The sequence below is a fragment of the Quercus lobata genome, chromosome 10, assembly GCF_001633185.2.
Source record: "Quercus lobata isolate SW786 chromosome 10, ValleyOak3.0 Primary Assembly, whole genome shotgun sequence".
Classification (NCBI taxonomy): Eukaryota; Viridiplantae; Streptophyta; class Magnoliopsida; order Fagales; family Fagaceae; genus Quercus; species Quercus lobata.
Window position 1 is genome coordinate 22,167,401 of NC_044913.1, and position 23,973 is coordinate 22,191,373.

The following is a 23,973-nucleotide window of genomic DNA, read 5'->3' on the forward strand; positions in this document are numbered from 1 at the left end:
GTACTTATTAATTCGGTCCATGAGCTGGCGTACACTAGTAGCGGGTTTTCTAGTTAAAGACTTCCTCAAACCATGCTCGGCAGGTAAGCCGACCTTGAAAGTCCTGATAGCCACATCGTTAAATTCACCATCTATCTTGTTAAACATCTCTCAGTACCTGCCTGAGTACATTTTCAGGGTCTCCACTTCTCGCATGGCCATAGATAGTAGGGAGTCTAAAGCCTGAGGAACCCTGTTACATGTAATGAAGCGGGATCCAAAGGCCTGAGTGAGCTCCTTAAAGGAATCAATGGAACTCGCTCCCAAGCCGTCAAACCATCTCATTGCCACAGGCCCTAAACTGGTGGGAATACCTTGCACATCAGAGCCTCGTTTTTGGAATGCACTGCCATCCTCTAGTCGAAGTGGCTTACATACTCCACGGGGTTTGTTCAACCATTGTACATGGTGAACGTGGGCTGGGTGAACCGCTGAGGAAGTCTCCCTCCCTTAATTCTACGCATGAAAGGTGATCTGGAGATTTGGTTGTGCACTTTGCTCATCGCGTCATTTCCCAAGCCCTTGGAAGATGAATTCCTGTTTTTGCGCTTATGGTGGTAGTCCTCAACATACGAGAAAGACTCATTGGAAGGAGTTCTTAATCTGTGTCTATAACTTCCATCCTTTTCATCATCGGAAGAGAAGTCGAAATTCGAGGGAGTTTGCTTTCGCCGTTCGTGGCACAATTTTCTCTTCAAATGATCAATCTCCAGTTACAGAGCTCTAGTATCCTCTTCATGAGAAAGGTGGCTCCCATTTTGGGACTGGCTCCTGCTAGTATGGGTGGTATGCACACTAACCTCCCAGTCCTTTCTTTGCTCAAGGTTGACAAAAGGGTCTTCACGTTGGGATCCCATAGATTCTGCCTAATTTGGACATGAACCTATCATAGTTGGACGTCAAACTCGCTAAAACACTAGGAGTTCCCCACAGATAGTGCTAATTGTAAGGACCAGGTTCGAGTTCCTAGCCCAAAGGATGAATGAACTTAGGCCCAAAAAGCCTAATACAATGAATTTGTAGAGAGTGGGTTAGAAAACCGGGCTTTAGTGAGTTAGAAAACAAGTAAAATGGATCCAAATGACAAGAAAATGTAGGTAAATTGGTTTAAACCATAGAAAAATCGTTCTCGGCACAATCCGAGGAGATCGATTCTTGTATATTTCTCTAGTTTGATTACAAGTTCAATTCTTGATTGCTATAGTGTTTTTCTCTTTATTTCTCCATCCTTTCTTTATAGAGAATCTTTTACATTATATAGTTCTCTTTAGACGATCTTGACCCTTCACCTATTGATCATCCAAGCCACCACTTGAGTGCTTGTCCCATCGGACACCCTCTTAGGCCCTCTATGAGTTGGTGCAGCCAAGACAACACTGTTCAAGGGTCTTCTCCACATTAATACAGCCAGAAAGTTAACTGCAGAGCATTTAATGCGATGGTAGCAGTTTTCCTTTGAGATATTTCATAGCCTTCCTCTGTCCTATTCCTTTGGAATACTAATCCTCATCAGTGGAATCGTCCGAAACGTTGCTCCTGGTGTCAGACCACACCTTCTAACCTCGGCTTTGCTCAGCCAAGGAAGTATTCCTTCTCGGACAACCTTCTCGGATGGTTATGATCAGATCTCACCTCTTTACTTACCAATACAGATTCTTAGGAAGGTGTTTACCTGTCCTCGGACTACTTAATGTCCTCGGATTGGGCTCCCGGCCTAACATATTCATAGATTTATACTCCTGGGCCTATTACCCCTACAATTATTATTATTATTATTATTATTATTATTATTATTATAATAAAACGATTTCTTAAAAATCTTAATCGTGTGTCATTTATTTTGTTTTTCTTTTGCAATGGCTCTCATCTATTTTATTTCTATTTAATAATTTAATAATAATTTAATATACTAATTAAGTTAAGAATTCTTATAAAAAAAACAAATTGAAAATAAAAAATTTAATGTTATCTAAATAAAAAAAATCCAAGGAGATTATTAAATTACTTTTTCATTAATAATTCAAAATACATTCAAAAGACGTTTATCTATATTGTTTACACAATAATTTTAAAAAGTCTTGATTCATAAAAAAAATCTCTCTAATATATAGAAGAATGGTTTATCTATATTGTTTACACATTAATTAAAAAAAGTTTTGATTCATAAAAAAATCTCTCTAATATGTAGAAAAATGGTTGAGGCTCCATTGTTGTTAAATGGTGTTCCATCATATTGGTCCCCTATAAAATTGACTCCAATTAATCCAATAGTGAACGAATCATTTGATCTTTTGACGAGTCTATGGTTGGATGGGTTTTAAATCGAAGGGGATTTTTTTTTTTTTTTTTTTTCATTTTCTTTATCAGAGTGGCAGACATTTTATGATTTTATTTCTAAGTCCTTAGACATGGTCTTTTTTGTTTAATAATACATTTTTTTAGAATCATTTGGAAAAGCAAACACTGTTTGAAACTAATTTGGAGAAATAATCTCTTTTAGAATTCTTCTCTTTAAGCAGGAGCTGATCAAGGCAACACTGTTTGAACTCACAATCTTTGCTCCCGCCATCTGCCAAACATAGAATTGTTTTTGAAAATAGTTCAATTTGAATTCATTCTCAGATTGTCCACCAATACTCCCCTACTTCTCATCGTACTTGATTGTACCTCTTTAAATGAGTTTTTATACAATTATTATTATTTTTAAATTTGAAAGGGGCCAATAAGTAAAATTCAACAAAATTTTAAATTATTATTAATAAATTTAGAGCAAGGGGAAATCTATATATATATATATATATATGTATATATATATATATATATATATATATATATATATATGTATGTATAAGCAGAGATCTCATGCAAGAAAATATGAGGTTATGCCAAGTGACGTATTCTATGCAAAGAGAATTGAATATTCTCAAATGGCACATCAGAGACAAAGACAAATTAAATATTAACTTTTTGTTTCGTTTGGTTTAATGTTTCAAGACTTTTCTAATTAACAAATAAATATTCTTTGCATTTTTTGGTTCCATGTTTCAAGACTTTTCATACCTCACACATACATACAAAAATCTTTGCATTTTAATTTATCATTTTCACCTTTTGCACTTCTACCCCTTTACATATACCTACCCATTGTCCTTTATGTCATCTTATGTCAAATTTATTAAGACAAAATAATGTCATTTACTTTCAATCTTTTAACGACATTTGCTTAACTTTAACATTGTTGTCTCATCTAATTCTAACCTATATGAGTTGGCTACAACCAAGGAAGAGGGGTTTGCATTTTATATTGAATAATAATGGCAATTACGATTTTGATGTTAAGATCGGACGTTATGAGTTTGTGGGTTTTGTAAATGATGTGATTCATTGTGGGTGTTTGGGATATGTATTATGTTTTAAAATTAAGGAGAAAGAGAAAGACACATTCTATATCAACTTTTATTCTATAATATTCCTTCAAAGTTGGTTTTTTTTTTTTTTAATTTTTTAATTTTTTTAAATTTCTCATTACTTCAATTGAATAATTATAATGAATATATATGCGCACCTTATAATTTTTGCTTTTTATGATGAATTCATTTGTAATAAAGTTCTATAATAATTATGTTATAATACATATATAACATTCTCCAAAACCATCTTACGTAAAACATTACAACATTATTCGTGCATCGCATGGGTAACTTACTCTTTTTTTTTTTTTTTTTTTTTTTTTTTTTTTTTTTTAAAGCTAAAGGAGCTATGACCCCCTACCTTCTCCAATGTCATCCATTAACAAACTGAACTGGCCAGGAGAGAAGAAAAAACTGATTGATGTGGAAGCCAAATTTAGGATCAATATGTATTGAGAAAGTCAAGACTCAAGGGATACAACTTTTGTACCATAACTCTAATGTGAATGATTGTAAAAGTGATGGGTCAATATGGAAGTATTTATATATTCACCACTCATAATCAACTAAATCAAGTTGTGATAAATGATGTGTTCATAGATGACTAATCATATGTATTAGTTCAATTCGACATGCTACCATTAGTTCCTTCTTCATTTCCAAGAAAATCTGTATAATTAAGTAATTAATTAGGTTATATTGTTGTCATACAACATTTAATTTTTCTTTTGTTTGTTTCACTGGAAAACTTTCTGTAAAGATAGTTTTCCACATTTTTCAGTGTTTGGTGGCACAAAAAAAAAAAAAAAAATTAGTCAATGGAAAATTATTTTTAGTCAACGGAAAATCTTAATAAAAATAAGGCTTAATTTCTATATGTTGTTTTCCAATTTTTTTTTTTTTGGAAAACAATCTCTCTTTCACACGTCGTATCTCCTATAAATATTATCTTCGTCTATAGCTATGAGAAACATAATTTTTTGGCGCCTTCACTCTCTCGTGGTAAGCTTTCTCACTTTTTCTCTCTTCCCTTTACTTTTTCTCTCCTCACACCCTCATTGTCACTAACTTCTCCTCTTCCTATAGATCTCTCTCTCTAACTGTCTCTCTTTTTTCTTTTCTTCATGTTTCTCTTCCCCTCTGTAACACAATTTTCTGATTAGATTATTTTTCCTTCACTGATCGGTCAATCGCTCCAACTTGCAAAGGAAAACAAATTTGTAACGGTAATTATTTCATTCCTCTCTACCAAAATTCCAATTCTTTGCTTTGAATTTCATGCTTGATTTTCTTTTTTCTCTAAGAAATTTTCGGTTTGATGGATTCTAGGCAGAAGTTACTTCTTTTTCGTACATAAAGTGCAAAAAAATAAAAGAATAAGAAGAAGAAGAAGAAAGTAAAAGATGAAAATTTTAAACATAATACCTATATTGCTCTAAATTGCTTTTACATGGGACAATCTTTATCGTGGACTAATAATATTGTTACATAATGAATGATAATTGTTTAGGGGAATTGCATTTGTTGGTAGATACTTTTTTTGTTGGTAGGTACTTTATGCGGTGATGATATATTATGCAAATACATTATGTAAATACATAATTTAGAGTAATATTGAAGACTTGTAGTTGATCATAGTAGACAATTAGTATACCAACAAAAAGAGTAGACAATTAAAAGTTATTGTTATTTATACTTATTGAAAATGTATTCCCCTATCAAATTTATATATATATGTGTGTGTGTGTGTGTGCACGCATGTATATACGTATGTACGTTACTGTCCATATATAAGAGTAAGATGAGTGGTATAGATTATGAAAATTTGACAAATAATTAATTTTGATTGTATCTATTGTCAAAATTTTAGTATGAAAACCAAATTCATTTTTGGTTTTTTATTTATAATGATTACATTAGTTGGTTTACATAATACACATGTTTTAAATTATACAAGAAATATTTTTTTAAAAAAATTGCATACCAAACACCAAAAAAAATTCTCAAGCTCATTTTCAAGGTCGTTACCAAATATTGAAAAATGAGATAGTTTTCTAGAAAATGCTCTTTGGAGAATGAATTATTTTCCAGAAAATGTTAATGCTAAAACAAACAGAGTGTTAATATGTAAATAATGTTTACGTCTATTTTCTTCAAGTTGTAGTTTCTACATTCCATTATTCTACGTAGTCATAGACTCAAAGGTTAGACAAAGAATTTAAATGAGGCATTTTTTTTTTTAAATATTCAAATACCAAGTAAATAATATTTATTTAATTTCTATATTATAATTTTGTTATTTAAAAAAATATTCTTCAAAATGCAAAATAATTAATAAAATTTTTGTATATAGGTTTTTGCTAACATCAGGTTTTTTTTTTTTTTTTTAATGATAATCCCTAATTTTGCTAGTTTTTAAAAAATTTGAAGATTTTTGGTCTGCCTACTCGGTTTCTTGCATTTAAAGTGAGTCGTATATGATGTATCTAGTCCAATGAGACTAATTTTTCTTTTTGTACTATTATGGAAGAAGATTCGGGTAAAATATGTACTAGTTCCACTGGAATAAAAAAATTGACCTATTTTCATTTGGTATTTTGGCTTAAATTCTTTGACTCCTTGATACTCAATCAAATTCTCTTTTTTGAGGATTGAATGCACCCATGTAGTCCCATATTTTTTTAATGTCCATATTCTTTCTTTTATATTGAAGATCATCTCAATAAGAGAAAGAGACATTAGTTTTTTTTTCTTGTTTTGGAACTAAATGGAATGAAATGTTTTGTTACTTTTTGATACCTTAAGTTTCAATATAACACCCTTAAACTATGAGGTTTAAAATGTAATTTTTGTTTTTTTTAAGGTAAAATACAAATAATTTAGGATTTCAATTGAGTTAGATTTTTATTGATCCAATATTTTGGGAGCCTTCTTAAAATTTGGGAAAGAGTGTACAACTTAATCACTTTTATTTATTTATTTATTTTTGTTTTTATGTGAAATCAATTATTAAAGTATACTTTTGGGGTCTTGTTTGTAATTGGGCCATGAAGGGTTTAGTCCTAGGCATAGAGCCAACCCTGATAGGCTGCACTTGTTCTAGTCTTCTAGATTGTAGGCTGCACGAGTTGATTAATAATATTTCATGGTGGTGGTTTGGCTAGTTGTGACTACAATAATTGTGAAAAAATCAGGTTATACGTCATTTTATGATTTTTTAAAATAAGCTAATGATTTTATTATATCTGCTTCAGTATTTAAACATTTTTTTTTACAGAGTAATTATTTTTTAAAATTGTTAATTGAGTAATATTTTAAAATTAAATCATTATTTTTGGAAAAAAAGTCACTCTCTAGAGACATAATCAAATACAATTTCATTTAATTTAACATAATTATCTTTTAGTAAGAATTTTAGCATGATACCAAAAATTATTTCTTAGAAGAATGATTCTACCATAATTAAAAATTTATTTGCAGTTGTTTTGCCAAACGCAACCTTAATGAGTAGAATTTTTTACTCTAGCCTAAATGCATGGTTACAAATTAGAATAACTTTTTCTCTCTTAACTCCTCTAACGGGAATTAGGTTTTATCTCAAGTCTTTGATATAATATTCAGGTTTTTCACAGCTAATTGTTCCCTTAATTTCTTTTTTGTTTTTTCTATACAAAAAAAAAAAAAAAACAACTATATTTCAATAGTCTTAGGATCCGTTTGGATACAGTTGAAAACTGAAAACTGAAACTGTAGCAAAATAATTTTTAAATGTGTGAATAGTACCGTGAGACCCATTTTTAATGAAAAAGTTGCTGAAAAGTGTAGTTTGTGGAACCCATGAATAGTGCACGAGAGCACTGTTCATAGAAGAAAAGTCAAAAAGTTACGGCTGGGAAAAAAAAAAAAAAAATCTGAAACGCAAACGTACATCTGGGAAGATCAAAACGCGCTTCCCAAACACACTCTTAGTTTGAGAGCGGTTATGGTGCTAGTTACTATGGTCAAGTCTAGATAAACCACATTGGCTGCCCCCTACTAATCATTTTCTATTTACCAAAAAAAAAAAAAAAAATCATGAGTTTAAGATTGTTACAGATTAAAATCTTATACTTTGACTAATTTTGAATTGAGCCATGAACCTTTAAAATCCCATCGATTTAAATTCTAGACTATTCAAGTTTGATTTGGAATTTAAATTGATTCTATTATAAAAATAAATGCTTTGATTTGAAACTAATTGTAAGGACACAATTTTGCTCCCAAGCCCAAAGGATGGATGAACTTAGGCCCAAAGAGCCCAATACAATGAATTTGTAGAGAGTGGGTTGAAAAACGGGGTCTTAATGAGTCAGACAACAAGTTAAATGGATCCAGATAACAAGAAAATGAAGATAGACTGGTTTAATCTAAAGAAAATCGTCCTCGACACAATCCAAGGAGATCAATTCTTATATATTTCTCTTCAAGTTTGATTATAAGTTCAATTCTTAATTGCCACAGTGTTTTTATCTTAATTTCCTGATCCCCTACTCTCATTGCCTTCCTCCTATGTTATACTATCTCTTTCCCTTCATCTCTGCCTTCCACTTGTAGATTAGATTAATTGTTGGTGTTGATCCCTGTCACGTCAGCACATTCCTGAAGTCTTCGAAGAGTAGCTGTAACGCTGAAAACTATTGTTCAGGTATCACTTCTTCATTAATACGACCAGAGAGTTAGCTGTAGAGTATTCAATGTGGTGGTAGCAGCTTTCCCTTAGATATTTCTCACCTTCGAGTTGTCCTGTACGTTCATAATGTATATCGTTATCACTAGAATTTTCCGGAAGGTCATCCTAGATGACAGGACACTCTATCTGACCTCTGTTTCACTTAGTTGCCCAACATTCTCATCAGTAGCTCGCTCATGGGGTCTTGAGTCTTACATACTCATTACTGTTTATCTGTCCTCAGACCGCAAAATGTTCTCAGACAAGGCCTAAGGCCCAACATATGTTCTTGGGCCCCTTATCCCTACACTAACAAAACTTTAAGGTTTAATTTATAATAACCTTAAATTTTAAGATTTAATTTAAAACCATAATGTTTAATTTGAAAATATTCATATAATATAGGGTTTAAAATGTGATTTATTTATTTTATTTAAATAAAAAATTAGTATTTGTCTATTTGATAGGATGCCCAAAAAAAATTTAGGAATTACATTAGTTGGCTAGATGATCTTGAATTCTTGATTAAACTTTTATTTGGGAACTTATATAGGGATGTGTGCTCAGTCCCATAATTTGTTGTGTTATTAATTTTAAGATTTTTTTTTTCTCCATTTTTCGACGCAAGTTTTTTACAACAAATGTCTCAATTGCTAAATTGGTCGACCTAGAGTAGTGGGAAAAAAGTGATAGCTCCATGAGTATTATTGTGTCCATTACTCACAGTCGAACAATTCAACACTTGTGAAATTCTTTTGGGAAAAAAAGTTATTTGTGTAGCATTATTGAATTAACAAAGGAAGGATTCAGATAATCATGATCAAACTAACCACATGGGATTCACTTTAACTTTAGCAAAGGAATCTCTACCTTCTTTACGAAGGAAAAGGCCACTTTCTGCGAGGCTTGCAAAATGCAAGCATGCAAAACTAACTTCAAAGTAAAACAGAATAAAAAAAACAAAAAAAGTGTTTGCTTTAGCCCTTTCCATGTTGTATTCCACACATTCACGCACTTACGGCCGGCTAAAGAAGCAACAGTAACACTTTAATCACAACAGCTGCAAATATATATAGTTCCATTTCACAATAGAGATGTTAATTCTACTTCTTCAAGAACAGCTATGGCAACAACATCACCATCACTGCCTATGCAGCAACAGCCAGCAGGGGAAACCTTGACTTATAACCCTGTAGCTGTACCAAACAATAATGCTGCTTGGAGTTCTTCAGGGTCTATAGGTCCTTTCTTTGCAGTGATGTCTGTCCTAACTGTTCTCGCAATTCTTTCATGCTTATTGGGCAGGATGTGCACCAAAGAGGCTGTAACTCCATTAGAGAGTATCAAGGATAGCGGCTGCCTCGGATGGGTGAAGCGAAAGTGCAGGCAGAGTATGTCTTGTGATGTTAAAGTTGGAATGAAGATGATGGCTTTTGGAAAAGGAAGAAATGATTGTAACGTTAAAGATGGTGAGGTTCAACAACTTCCACAACCTTAATTGAAGGTGGGCTCATGCAAACTTGGCTAGATGCCCGGTAGTTTACCCTGGATTTGGTCTGAGCACAAGTTGTAAGTTGTAACATTGTATATTAGTATCCCTTGAGAAATGGCTTTTGAATGGAAATTGTAAGAGTCTTTCGGTTTTTGTTTTGAACCTTGCTCTTATATTTTGATCAATAATAGTGTCATAAGCAACTAAATTAATTAGATTCGTTGCTTTCCTACTCTGGTTAGCTATGTTAAATCGATTAGCCATAAAGGGGAGACAACTTGTGTTTTTCTGCAGTAGGGCTATGTTGTGTACAGAGTGGAGTGTCCTTACTTTGTAAATTTGTATATTGATTGGGTTGCGTGTGAAATATAATATTTGCTTGGAGTTGTGCAATATAAGGTTATATAATGTGCAATATAATATATATATATATATATATATATATAAAATAAAATTTTCTTTAAATCATAAAGGTGATGATCTAAAGTGGGAGGAACAAGAAGTAAGTTGTAACATAGCATATATATTATCCCTTGAGAAATGGCTTTTGAATTGGAGTTGTAAGAGACCTTTGGTTTTTTTTTTTTTTTTTTTTTTGAACCTTGACTCTTATATTTTGATCAAAATTAATTAGAGTTAAAAGCAACTAATTAAATGGATTAGTTATTGCTTCCATTCTCTGGTTAACAGCTATGTTGAATAGATTAGCCACAAAGGGGAGACAACTTGTATTTGGTGGAGGATTATGGACATGTGTCTGATTTTCAATCCAAATTCTGATTGGAATAGGCTTCTGGAATCTGAAAAACTGGAAAGAGAAGAGCCATAAAGCCATAAAATGTAAGTTGGCTTGGGGTTTTTCAATTTACCAAATTTGGCTCCAAAGAGGAAGGTGTGCTTCAAGAAGTCAAGTGGAAAGTGATAGAACTCTGTTTTGTTGTTGGGGGTATTTCAACATCTGTTCTTGGTTTGAATGTGCCCTGTTCTTTCTATGCAGTTTTGCTTGTCTTGTGAAGGGGTTAATTTTGTGGTGTTGAACTTAACTGCTTCAAAGGTTTGTCATTAGGGGCATGTAAATTTTTTTTTTTTTTTTTTGAAACATAGGGGCATGTAAATTGTGTTTGCTGTTTTCAAGATGGTTTATGTGAGATGAACAGTGTGTAGTGTCCTTACTATGTAAATTTGTGTATTGATTGTGTTGTACAATAAAATGTTTGCTTGCTTTTATATATACTAGTTTGGGTGATATGTACAAGTCACGTGATGCCCCTTAAGTGAGAAAATTAAGATATAACTTCTTTTTGAAGAAGTCTAAAACCATGTACTTAAACTTAAAGTAGCTATTTAACATATGAATTTGTTTACTGTGATAGTTTCTTAGAACCTATTTGCTAAAGGTAATATGCACTCACCAAAAAAATTCTAAGAATGATAACAAATGTCATCATCTTCCAATGATAAGTAACTGAGTTTTGCTAAAACATTATCATGAGATTTAAATTTTTACAATGAATGATGACACATGCTACAAATGAAGCTTTTCATCAAATTAAGTTTCACTATTTATTTTTAAGTTATTTAAATAAACTATTGTATTTTTTGTTTTGATAATAACTTAGTTTTACATGATGTGTTTTTGTCATATAATTATAAATATTTTCTGTTCTTTAATTTGTATTATCTAGTTTTATTTTTTTCAATTTCTTTAATTTCTTTTGATAATTCAATTTTTTTTTTTAAATTAATCTATGCATCACGCAATTATAAGTTTATACTTGTATATATATACACAACTTTGTAGCTCACTTAATGTAAAGAGCTTCTCGCATGACCAGTAGCCAAAAATGTTCATGTTTTGTTCTCACTAGATTTTGACCTTATTTGATATAAATTATGATTTTTTTTCCTCATGTATTTTTTTTTCTTTGAAGTCGGAACCAACCAATTTTCATTAATTTAAAGCATTAGCATCCAAATACAAAGCATCCACCACAGGTGGGGGATCCTCCTCCAACAAAACAATATCATCATCAATTAATCTAGCAAATCTAGCCAAAGCATGAGCGACCCCATTAGCAATGTGCCTAACACAATTAATCGAAATGGATCTAAAACCTGCAGCCAAGCACCAAATATCCTAATAAATTAATCAAAGCCGGGAAAGATTCGGTTGAGCCTAGGGAACCGTCTGCATCACCAACGCACTATCACCTTCCAAAATAATTTCCATGAAGCCTGCGTCTATTGCAAACTCGAGAGCCTTATGACATGCAAGCACTTCCACCTCTTCACTATCCCGTACAACACCGCCCTTTGCAGCCAAAGCAGCCATTACTTCACCCTTTTCATTTCTAATCACAGCACCATAGCCCGAAGCAGCTCCCTCATCAAACAAGCACCATCAAAATTCAGTTTGAAGCAATTACCCATCGGAGGCTGCCATACCTATTGCGGCGTAGACAGAATTGGAGCTGAAACACGCAACTGGTCTTGTGCCTCTGTGAACTCTCTCAAATACTCCAATGCTCGCTGAGATGATCTTGAAGGATGCTAGAATACACCCCCGTGCATGGTTGTATTGCGCTGATTCCATATTTGCCAACAAGTGACCCAAAACAGATCCCATTCCTCCCTTGAAAGTCTCAGCATTAAACTTGTAACCAGCTGCAGAAAATCGGGCTGCATAGTACTTGATTTTTGAAGTCTAGGTAAACTCCCAACCCAAACATCTTGTGTCGCCCCACATCCCTACAACACATGCAAAACCGATTCCTCTTCAAGCTGACAAGAACTACACCATACCTTCTCCACTACCCTTCTGCGTGCTAGATTTACTTGTGTGGGCAGAATGTTTAGACATGCACGCCATGAAAAAATTTTAATCTTGTTACGAACATTGGCCTGCCAGATACGTGACCAGAGTGCGCCATTCGTTCCTTGCCTCGATGACTCCCTAAGGTTGCTCTCTTCCATTCGTAGCTTCTTTGCCACATAATATCCGAACTTCATTGTATAGTTTCCCTTTTTTGAACCAGACCACACCACCACATCTTGCACCACCCGCCTGCTCAAAGGCACTTGGAGAATATCATCTGCATCAAATGGATGGAACATGGCATTGATACGTTCTTTGTCCCACTGGTGATTCGGCCAAGCAATTAAATCTGAGACCCTCCACTCCCAAATCTCCTCCTCCGGTTGAAAAAGAATTTTTTTTGTTGGTTGATTAGACAGCTAACAATCCTTTAAAACCCAGATAGAAGCTCCATTACCCACTTTCCAATAACATCCTTTCTTCAAAATTGGTTGAGCCGCTAAAAAACTCCTCCATACATAGGAACTATTTTGACAATCCTTCGCCTTAAGGAAATCACACCTCGGAAAATATTTTGTCTTGAAACAACTATACAGAGGAGAGTTTTTATCCTGCAATAACCGCCAACCCTGTTTTGCTAGTATGACTAAATTAAATGATTGTAAATCTCTGAAACCCATTCCACCCTCTTTCTTTGACAGTGTTAAAAAACTCCAATTTTTCCAGTGTATTTTCCTCTCCTCCCCAATTTATTCCCACCAAAATCTAGCACACATAGTGTCCAACTCATCACATAATTTCCCAAGTAGCTGGAAAACCCCCATTGAATACATAAGAATGGATTGAGCCACAGCTTTGATGAGAACCTCCTTGCCAACCCGAGAGAGCAACTTCCCCTTCCAACCTTGCATTTTTTTCCAAACCCGTTCCTTAATAAAAGCAAAAGTTTCATATTTTCGTCTTCCTATCAAAGTAGGCAACCCCAAATAAGCATCAAACTTCTCGACTTCCTTTACCTTTAATTTATCAATTATCCATGCTTTCTGTTCCCCGGACACATTACTATTGAAATAGGCAAAAGACTTCTCCAGATTTATGCATTGGCCTGAAACTTTAGCATATAGCTGTAAAGTATCAAAAACAACCTGCACTTCATTTTTATTAGCCTGACAAAAATCAAAGAATCATCAACAAAAAGCAGACTAGTTACAGATGGGGCACGTCTACCTACTGCCACTCCTTGCAACCTCCCTTCAGATTTGGCCTTAGCAAGGAGTGACATAAATCCTTCAACACATATCAGAAATAAGTAAGGGGACAAAGGATCACCTTGTCGTATACCCTAGTACGCACAATATTCCCATAGGCCTTGCCATTAATTCGGATTGAAAAAGAGGGTGTAGAGACACAACTCATAACACTATCCACCCAAATCTTCGAAAACCCCAATTTAATCATCATTCCTTTAAGAAATCCCCATTCCACCCTATCATAGGCCTTATGGACATCCAATTTAAGAGCTAAAGCCCCCTTCTTCCCCTTTTTCCTAATATGCATGGCATGCATAGTCTCATAGGTTACTAACACGTTATCTGTAATAAGGCATCCCGGTACAAAAGCACTTTGAGTAGGAGAAATTATCTGTGGCAATATCAACTTTAGCCTATTCGCCAAAACTTTTGAAATAATTTTATATATCACATTACATAGACTAATAGGTCTAAAATTTGCCATTTTTTCCAGTTTCTTTACTTTAGGGATCAACACAATATGAGTATAATTAATATCGGGCACTATATGACCAGTATGGAGAAACTGTAACACAGCCTTAGTCACTTCATTACCAACAATATGCCAAAATTTTTTATAAAAAAGTGCATTCATACCATCAGGTCCAGGAGCCTTTGTTGGTCCCATTTGGAACAATGCTACTTTCACTTCTTCACTACTATATGGCTTGGACATCACCTCTAGCATATCATCAGTTATTTTTTCTGTCAACTGTATTGAGGCATTCCTCCACTCTGTCACAAGTACCTGCTTTAAAGATATTCATGAAATACTCTGATTCCACCTCCGCCACTTCATCCATTTCCTCCATCCACACCCCATTAGCATTCTTCATTCCCTTAATAAAATTCCGACCCCTCCATTGGGATGCCTTGGAATGAAAAAATTTAGTGTTTCTATCCCTATATTTTAACCATGACATTGGGGACCTCTGACGCCAAAAAATCTCTTTCTTAAGCATTAAATCATCCAACTATTTACTCACATCAAGAAATTCCCTTCTGCTATCTTCGGTCATCTCCTTTGCATTTAGCACTTCCAGTTTCTTTTGTAATCTTTTAATTTCCACTATTTCAGGTTTAGTCTTTGATGAACCCCACGCATTCAAATCAACCCCACATCCTTGGATTCGGTCCATAACACCCCTCAAACCTGGACCGCCCTACCCACCTTTTGTCCACGCCTCATGCACAACTTCTTCACAATCATCCCACATCAACCAATTCTCCTCAAACCGAAAACCAGCAGCCCCCCTTCCCCTAAGCCTTTTGTTGTTCATAGTTCTCAACAAAATAGGAATATGATCAGAAGCATGGCTGAGCAAGTGAGAAACTGAACTGGCAGAGAACTTTTCAATCCAATCTTTGTCAGCAACAGCTCTATCTAATCGTTGTTTTGTGTGGGTTGATCCTGGCCTCTGGTTTGTCCAAGTAAATTTATGCCTAGTAAAACCCAAATTTGTCAATTCACAATTCTCCAAAGCAAGCTGAAAATCCTCCATCTGATTATGATAAGGTGCATGGACACTTTGTTTTTCCGATGCGTGAAGTATGGCATTGAAATCTCCAATAAAACACCATGGACCCTCAACAAAAGACTTTAAATGAGCTAAAAGTGCCCATGACTTCCGCTTTTCATTTGCCTCAGGCCATCCATAAAACCCTGTGAGATACCATACAAAACCATCCTTCTCCACCATCTTAGCCAAAATATGGTTATCAGTAAAATTAATAACATCTAAAGTCACCTCCTCCTTCCAAAGCAAAGCCAACCCTCCACCTGAATTAGGCTTTTTCACTATTAATTTATTTTTAAAAGGTACATCACCACAATACTTCTCAAAACCACTTCGATCCAACCTTGTTTCTATTAAGAAGCATACATCGGGAACTTGTTCCCTCACTAATTTGTGAAGGCTTTGAACTGTCCAAAGGTTCCCAAGCCCTTGGTAGTGTCAACTTAAAAGCCTCATTGCTCTTAGCAAGGGTGTTACAACATCCCCACCACTTTAGTCATGGATAAGTCCTCACAAACCTTCCCTTTTTTCCCAAGATTCTTGTCTGCCTCTACCTCCCCATCAACGCCCATAGTCAGGTTATTTCTTTTCCCCAAAATAGATTTAGCTCCCTCTTTTAATACTCCCACAGGCCCAACCTCCATCCGAACTAATCTGGTCCATGTAAAGAGCTTTCTAGTGTTATTCAGCCCAACCCTAGCATTACTGATTTGCACGTGCTCAGCATGAGATTTTGGCACCACCTCAGACCTTTCATGTAGTCACAGTTTCTGCCCTCTCAAAATTAAAGAATCAGAATCACCACCTCCTTTCTCCACACCTCCACTCCCTTGATTCTCGGCAATGTTTTCACTGTCAGCCCAATCTTCTCCCACACTTCTAGTAGCACCCTTCTCTCCCTCTATAACCGTTTTGGTGTGTTACCTCCCTTCCCCACCACCATTGACTCCCACCTCCACCATATTTTGTGAAACTGACTGGCCATTGCTGTCACCCTTCTTCCCCTCATACAAATCATCCTCTGTTACTTCCCTCTGTTGTGGTGATCTCATTTTGCCCCCCAATGCCTTCAACCAATCTATATAACCACATTCAACCTCAGCCCCAGGTTTTGTTTTACTGAAATACTAAGCACAAAACTAGAGTTCATGTATTCTATTTTTTAATTAATTTTTTAATAATAATTTGATAATTGAGAGATAAGAGACCTAAACTTTGGACGTTTCTTTAAAAATACAAAAAAGTTTCATTTAAAATACAAGACTCTTAATTAATAGGTGAAACTACACTATTGGTCTCTCAAATTTACCCTATGTGCACAATTAGTTCCTTAAGTTTCAACTGAGCACAATTAGTCTCTCAAGTTTTCATAATGAGCAATTTAAGTCCTTCTGTTAACTTCTGTTAGTGGTGTTGTTTACATGGCTAACGGAATAATGACCTGGCTTTTTTATTTTTATTTTTTATGATGTGGCATTTCTTTTTGTTAAAAATTACAAAATTGAATTTACACATAAGAACCATCACGAATCAAATTGGTAACCTGAATCAACCAAATCAAATTTGAATCTCCAAGTCCACAATCTAAAATGGGTAAGAGAGAGAGGAGAAGCTACCCTCCTTTCTCCTCTCCGGCCAACCACTACCCTCCACCTCCCTTCTCCTCTTCGGCCAATCAATCTTAGGTATTGCTATTTTCCTCTCTTTGTGGCTATGCAACCCATCTTAGGGATTTTAAGAAGTAATCAAATAAAACCTGAGAGAGTAATTTAGAGAGGAGAAGCTGGTCATCGATGACATCGTCTTGGACGAGGCAATTAGTACTAGAGGTTTCTTTGATTTTCCTCTCTTCAACAATTCTGTAGATTGTGATATTAATATTGAGTTCTAGCTCCACCTTTTGATTTGACTCTGTTGGAGCATTTTAATATTAAATAATTAAAATGAATAAATGTTACAACATAAATGTAAAGATATAAGAGTGAATATGGAAGATAAGGAGCTAGTGAAAATATTCAATCCCACATTGAAAATGAGAGAGACTATTTTATTCTTTTTAATTGTGGGGATTAATGGGCTAACATGAATTGTCTCAGATATTGGGCTAGATACATGTGCAAGGAGGAAGTGAAGGGTGGAGGTATCCGTTTGGGCCTTTTCGTTCTTCAGAAACTCCTTATCTCACCATTAATTGTGTAACTCCAACTCATTAGATTAATATCCAACAATTAATCTTGTAACACCTATTACATCAGAATAATGGACCTAATTATCAAATTAATTTGGGTAGTAATTTCGTGAGGCCCATTGAGCCTATAAATAGACTCATTCAGACTCAATCCAAGTTATTGAAAAAATACACTAAGAAAAAATAGAGAGGATCTTGGCAAGGAATGGTGTTTTTTTGGTGGAGCTTTGGGCTTGAACACTTTGTACAGAGGTTGTTCTAACTATACGACACTTGTTGGTGGGTTATTGTATCCTGGGGGAGACAAGTCAGAGAAGGCTTGCACCGGTTACAAAGTTTAGCCAACCAAGGGCTTAAATCTCTTTAAAGAGAGTAAGTGTCATGCCTCAGTCCAAATAGTATTGTGTAATTTTTTTCTTTACATTAATAATATTTAGAAATATTATTCAGTTTCTCGTTGTGTTATTTTCATTATTATTGTGTTTGCACCAACAGACTCCCATCATCGATGACTGAGAAATGCAACTTTGATGAGAAGAGAAACTAAAGACTACGAGGGAGAGTTCAAGAACCAAGTCAAACCTTTGATTGTGTTCCGTTGGTATTGCGTCTAAATGAAATATCAATTTTTTATTTTGAAATTATGAATGTGCCAAAATTAGTTAGGTAGCATACAAATATACAATCTCATCTTTTGCCTCTTCCTTTGGGTGGTCTTGGATGACCTTTGCTTATACTAATTATTGTAATTTTTTAATTAAAAAAATATCATGTCATTAAAAAAAAAATTATTGTTCCATTAACCACATAAGTAACACCACTAATTAACGATAGTTAATAAAAAAAAAAAACTAACATAACTTATTTTTTAAACTTGAGGGATCAATTATGTTCACTTAAAATTTAAAGGACCAATTATGCTTTCAGAGTAAACTTGAAGAACCAACGTTATAATTTTACCTAATTAGTACCAGACAACAGTATCCTTATAGTCTTCACTTTTCTATCCCACAAACTTTTTCATCCTTAGAAATTGAAAAGGTCAACAACAAGCTAACACCTTATTTTGGTGTGTTTGACTTTGATGGCGACAATTAAAGTTTGACATCTGCAAATCCCCAGTCCCTACCTTTCACTGTAGAATTAGTCATCTAACAACGGAACTCAAACGTCTTCTTCCTTTTGGTGCCAAGTCTATAAGTCCAATCTTATCTGCTAGCACTTATTTGTTGCTTGGTTCGGACACATTCATCGATTCATTAATAGCCTATTAATTGCTTGGGCGGTGCTAATTAATAAATTTTTAAACCAAAAAAAGAAAAAGAAAATGACCATAATTTTAACATTAAGTCAACTATTTAATTTTGTCGATATGACCAATTCTTACCTGCAGCGGCAATAAATTAACACTTTCCCTTTCATTATTACTTTCAATCCGCGTTCTTTGGCGCTTTGTTTGGGTATTTTAAATTTGTAAACAACATAATTATGGTCAAACTTAGGTCAAAACAATGGAGCTACAAAGAAGGCATAATTGAAGGCACAAAAATAATATACATATAAAATACTACTTGAGTATATTGTGTTCTGTGTATTATGTTTTCACTTTTCACAACTAATTTAAATTCATTATTAAAATTATTTTATTATTTATTAGTAGCAGTCTGTCACTTAAAATTTATTGTGAAAAATATTATAAAAATAACATTTTTCTATCAAAACACCAATTAGTTTTTGACTTAAGATAAGATGAATTAATTGAAATTCACTTATCTAATTTCTAACCTAGTTCATGGATCTAGAATATGCAATTATATACCAGCTTAAATCCCGTAAAATGAAATACTTGAGTGTTTGTGGGTGACCATTTTTTTATCAGTTTGGACATGTATGATGTATCTTCTTCTTTCTTATTTATTTATTTATTTTTTATTTTTTGTTTCCACCTCAAATGAGCTGTAGGGAGCGTGGTTGATATATATATATATATATATATATATATATATATATTTGTAAGAGTGTGTTAGGACTTAAGATATACCATATAGCAGTGATGGGGCCATAGACAATGCAGAGTTTGTCTCATACAAAGCTACATGAGCTTATCACCAACCTTTTCACTAAAGAATGCCATATCAAACTGATAATATTTCACCTCCCATAGTTTTGATTTAATTATTTAATATTACGGATTATTTTTTACTTTTTTTTTTTATAATATACACAACAATCACTAAATCAATATTAATTTTATCATAATCAAAGTTAAGAAAAAAAAAATACCAAGCTTGATAAAATCATGTTCAGCTATTGTAAGGGCACGATTCCTGCGCGGCCCAGTGACATTTTTGGGTTCACGCGGGAGAGATCCCTCACAATACGATTTGTAGAGAGTGGGCTTGAAAAGCTTGGGCTTGGTCACGGGGCGATGGTCCGGTCTGGATTTCAGAAAGATCCCTGTGGAAAATGGACTGGGCCTAAACGTTTAAAGCCCCGCCATGCTGCCACTTCTGAGAATGGGCTCCTCGGACTTGATCCGAGGACCCTTGTGATCCTTTCCGGCTGTCCAACGGAGGACCTTCTCTGTTCTGTGCATGGATCGTTCCGGCGATCTTATTCATGAAGTCTTTCTTTTTTCTCCCCCCCCACTGGATTCACTTACTTCTCCTTTTATACTAGCGTGCATTCGATGTCCTTCGTCCACGTGTAGGGTCAGTCTTTACAAATACTGACATTGGTCCCATCAGTCTAATCCCGGAATTGTTGGGGATGACTTGATAAAGCTGCAGAGTACGGTTCTGTCAGGCATTGGGCCTTATCCAGAAGGGTATTTAGGGTAATCGCCCCAAGGTATTTTGGATTTCCTTACGAATTTATCCCTTTATTCTGGGCGGATTATGGGCCTGCCGAGGACTAGACTGTTCTCGGCTGCCTCCCAAAATTGGTCTGTGCTCTGCGTCATGGAGCTTGGGCCACAGTTCTCCTCGGATTGGGCCCTCGGACTCTCTAAGGGCAAATGGGCCTGGTCCACGAATTGTTGGGCCCCACAGCTATTTTTCTGGAACAAATAAAAGAAATTATTTATATTTTTATACCATACACATGGAAATTTCTAGATTTATTTGATCTCTAGAGTAATTATAGAGCATATGATCTACATGTAACAGCATCATGTAATTTCTACAATGTACTGCTGTATTATATAGGATTCGATTAATGGCTCATATAATTTTTCATCTCTTGTTTGTTTGTTAATATTTTTTTAGGATAAATACTCTTACACACACAAATTTGTGTGTAAAATTTTTTTTAAACTAAAATTTTCAATTTAAAACATTTTACACTGATATTGTGACTTTAAGTTATATACGATTTCAATTTTTAAAAAATTTTGCACACAAATTTGAGTAACAAGTTGTGGGTAACAAACCTACTCTTTTTTTTTTTTTTTTAATACCCAAAAGTTTGTATCTCGTGCACATTTATTTTTCTTTGTACCCAAAATATTGTATCCAATTAGTGCACAAACTTTTCGGGCCTGTTTGGCAGTCTTATTCAAACACAAAACTACATATTTTAAACAACATAACATATATTTTCATATACTTTTTCACCTACATATATATTAAAAACACTTAAACTAACTCACCAAACATACATTTCTATTGAATTTTTTGATGGAATACACTTATCATTATACTAAGCCTAACCTCTTTTATCTCACCAAACCTCCACCAAATCCATAAACTGGTGAAAAAGTACGACAAAATCTATTGACATGGTGTGATTTTTGTAAAAGATTTTTTTTTTTTTGGTTTGGTGAAGATTTTTGTAAAAGAACTAATAAATAACTTGAAATGGGCATAAAACTTGAAAGCACACTAAAAAAAAAAAAAAAAACATAAACAAGTAAAAAACAACCCATATCCCCAAAAAAAAAAAAAAAAAAAAAAAAATCCAAGGAATCTCAGCCTTTCCATAGATGTGACAGCAATAAATCCACCGACACGCTTTCTGTTCACAAATAGTCAAATTAAAAAAGAAAAAGAAAAATTCAACCTCACAACAATAACAAACCCATAACATAACACCTCCACCCAATAAGACCAGATCCACCACCACCATTTCTACATTCTCATATACTATCACATATCATTCATTGTTATCAATCTTTTTGTTCTTTCATTCTTCTAGATTAGGTTGCTTTTTTATTTATGTTATATTACTACAAAAATGGCTGCACCTCAACTTGATCATCTTAATCAATTAAAAGCCATATTTGCAAGATTTGACATGGACTCAGATGGCAGCCTGACCATTCTAGAGCTTGCAGCACTCCTAAGGTCCCTAGGACTCAAGCCATCAGGTGACCAAATTCATGTCCTGTTAGCCAACATGGACTCCAATGGGAATGGCTCTGTGGAATTTGATGAATTGGTCAATGCCATATTGCCTGACATGAAGGAAGAAGTATTGATAAACCAAGAACAACTTATGGAGGTTTTTCGTTCCTTTGATAGGGATGGCAATGGCTACATTACTGCGGCTGAGTTAGCAGGTTCTATGGCCAAAATGGGTCAACCACTAACGTATAAGGAGCTGACAGAGATGATCAAAGAGGCTGATACTAATGGAGATGGTGTCATTAGCTTCAATGAATTCGCGGCTGTAATGGCTAAATCTGCCTCAGATTTCCTAGGCCTCTCTTTGTGGTGACTAATGTTAGGTGGTATGTTAATTGTTTTTGTTGACAACATGCTGATACATTCATTGGTGTCAAACTTATCGTTCTTTGTTCGAGTAACTGTAGATTGTTACATGGTAGATTTTGATTATTTGGTTGTAGAAATTAAATGTACATGATTGAACAATAGTCCTTTGTTAATGATTAAGAACATGGAAATGAAGCGCACGATTAAATTGTATTGCATAATTGTGTTTTACTAAGAAGATCTATATGACATGGAATTAAGGCTTCATGTAGCTATAAATCAAACTTAATCATGAAGACCATTACACGGATTAGCAAGGGTGCCTAGAAAAGAAATCAAAGCAAAACAATATGCATTTTTTTGGGGATGGTTGATAATTCGTGACTGGACGATTAGTTTAAAACTTTCAAGATCAGATTCTTCTCTCAGAAAACCCATTCGATGCAAACATTACATAAGAGCTACCTAATCTAATAACTTTGTCCCAGCTTGCACACATTTTATTATTATGTTTGGGAGCTTATAAAAGAATGGCATGGAATTAAAGGAGCATTCTCTTACAGCCTTTCTGTTCTTTCCAACTAGGCTTCCAAACAGAAGAATATATGATACATCTGCACATTTTGGGCTCCATGATAGAGCTCTCTATTGACAAAGATGTCAAAGTCAGTATGTCCAGAATCCAGATCAACCTCTCTGCATAGAGGGCTACGTTATAAGCTATGATGCAGAGAAGCTACCTAGGTGAGACAGCCAACTTAAAAATAAAGAATCGAGAATAGTTTGAGTTTCCCCACAGTACGATTTAATTTAAGGAATCTCATATTTGCAATTGCTTTAGGGATTCCCATTTACTTAATGTTCAAGCTGCTTGGCATTTCACCCTAGGAAGAATTAATTTTTTATGGTATAGTCACAGGGCCACCCATTGAACAACCTTCCATGAACTTTAGCCTTCATGGCCATTAAATGGTTGCTTTTGTAGCTGGGCTAAAAATTCTAGACTTCTAGTCATGGATAATTAGTCTCTATTTTCAATTGAAGTCAACTGGGCTAAAAATTCTAGTTTAAGGACCAAAATAGTAGTTTGGCTAAAATTAAACTGCTCTTAGTAGACAGACTTTTCAAAATAAAACATGCTTAATATTATTGCATTGCAATATAACTGCTGTACTCAATGTACAAAACACCCGCTTTTGTGAGGTTTCATAGAGGTGATTTGTAAACAGCTTTGATTTTTTTTTTTTTTTCCTTTTTTGGGAGAGACTAATTCCTAGATTTAAGACCACAATGATGAAAATTTATGCTAAAAAGATAGTTTGTGCTAAGAACCTGTCATCAGTGGCCGCTTGTCTTGCAAGAATTTGAATGTTGCCTTAAAATGGGATGTATATCTTACAGTTGAACTCGCATGCCCTAATGATCTCTGCTGCACAATATGACAGTATTCAGAGTGATCTTATTGCCCATCTGCTCTTATCCAATGTATCATCTGATGGATGGATGCATAAGTGAAATATGGGATAAGAGAAGAGATTAGCACAAACAACGTGAGGAGTCAATAAGAAGGGGCCAGTGCACAGGCTTCAATAAAGACCTAATAGGCAGTTGTTGATATGTTAGGGTCCATTGCTCCAAATGCCAAGAGGAATATATACCAGAATAAAATGGTGGTCCAGATGAAAAAGTGTAGTAGAGATGTGAAATAGTTGGAGATGTGAACTAGTTGATGGATATTAACAATTGACAGTTCACCACCCACAAAAGGCAAGTGTACATAGTGGTTCCAAGGAATTTCAAACC

General features: G+C 34.5%; 4 protein-coding genes across 4 annotated transcripts; 2 read left to right on the plus strand and 2 right to left on the minus strand.

Annotated features, from left to right (window-relative positions):
- The first annotated feature begins 9,260 nt into the window (after positions 1-9,260).
- On the plus strand, positions 9,261-10,036 carry LOC115965771. The gene has a single exon (XM_031085071.1). It carries the CDS (start codon positions 9,281-9,283, stop codon positions 9,653-9,655), a length of 375 nt encoding a protein of 124 aa, XP_030940931.1. The 5' UTR covers positions 9,261-9,280; the 3' UTR covers positions 9,656-10,036.
- Positions 10,037-11,600: 1,564 nt separating this feature from the next.
- LOC115964513 lies at positions 11,601-12,763 on the minus strand. The gene is made up of 4 exons (XM_031083810.1): positions 12,452-12,763; positions 12,095-12,353; positions 11,861-12,028; positions 11,601-11,764 (listed from the first exon to the last, which is right to left on the minus strand). The coding sequence occupies exons 1-4, from the start codon at positions 12,761-12,763 to the stop codon at positions 11,601-11,603; spliced, it is 903 nt and encodes a 300-aa protein (XP_030939670.1).
- Positions 12,764-13,213: 450 nt separating this feature from the next.
- On the minus strand, positions 13,214-14,589 carry LOC115964514. The gene is made up of 3 exons (XM_031083811.1): positions 14,502-14,589; positions 13,794-14,056; positions 13,214-13,630 (listed from the first exon to the last, which is right to left on the minus strand). The coding sequence occupies exons 1-3, from the start codon at positions 14,587-14,589 to the stop codon at positions 13,214-13,216; spliced, it is 768 nt and encodes a 255-aa protein (XP_030939671.1).
- Positions 14,590-21,530: 6,941 nt separating this feature from the next.
- Positions 21,531-23,204, plus strand: LOC115965578 (probable calcium-binding protein CML15). The gene is made up of 2 exons (XM_031084837.1): positions 21,531-22,187; positions 22,756-23,204. The coding sequence occupies exon 1, from the start codon at positions 21,692-21,694 to the stop codon at positions 22,172-22,174; it is 483 nt and encodes a 160-aa protein (XP_030940697.1). The 5' UTR covers positions 21,531-21,691; the 3' UTR covers positions 22,175-22,187; positions 22,756-23,204.
- The last annotated feature ends 769 nt before the right edge of the window (positions 23,205-23,973 follow it).

What these genes read in the sequence shown, in the direction of transcription:
- LOC115964514 (XM_031083811.1), bottom strand. Translation starts at nt 14,589, where the DNA reads ATGAAGAATGCTAATGGGGTGTGGATGGAGGAAATGGATGAAGTGGCG. An exon ending in CATGAATATCTTTAAAGCAG is followed by an intron (nt 14,057 to 14,501) that starts GTACTTGTGACA and finishes GCCTTATTACAG; the next exon opens with ATAACGTGTTAGTAACCTAT. An exon ending in GTACTAGGGTATACGACAAG is followed by an intron (nt 13,631 to 13,793) that starts GTGATCCTTTGT and finishes GATTTTTGTCAG; the next exon opens with GCTAATAAAAATGAAGTGCA.
- LOC115965578 (XM_031084837.1), top strand. Translation starts at nt 21,692, where the DNA reads ATGGCTGCACCTCAACTTGATCATCTTAATCAATTAAAAGCCATATTT.
- LOC115964513 (XM_031083810.1), bottom strand. Translation starts at nt 12,763, where the DNA reads ATGTTCCATCCATTTGATGCAGATGATATTCTCCAAGTGCCTTTGAGC. An exon ending in GCAGAAGGGTAGTGGAGAAG is followed by an intron (nt 12,354 to 12,451) that starts GTATGGTGTAGT and finishes GAGTTTACCTAG; the next exon opens with ACTTCAAAAATCAAGTACTA. An exon ending in CATGGAAATTATTTTGGAAG is followed by an intron (nt 11,765 to 11,860) that starts GTGATAGTGCGT and finishes GCTTGGCTGCAG; the next exon opens with GTTTTAGATCCATTTCGATT.
- LOC115965771 (XM_031085071.1), top strand. Translation starts at nt 9,281, where the DNA reads ATGGCAACAACATCACCATCACTGCCTATGCAGCAACAGCCAGCAGGG.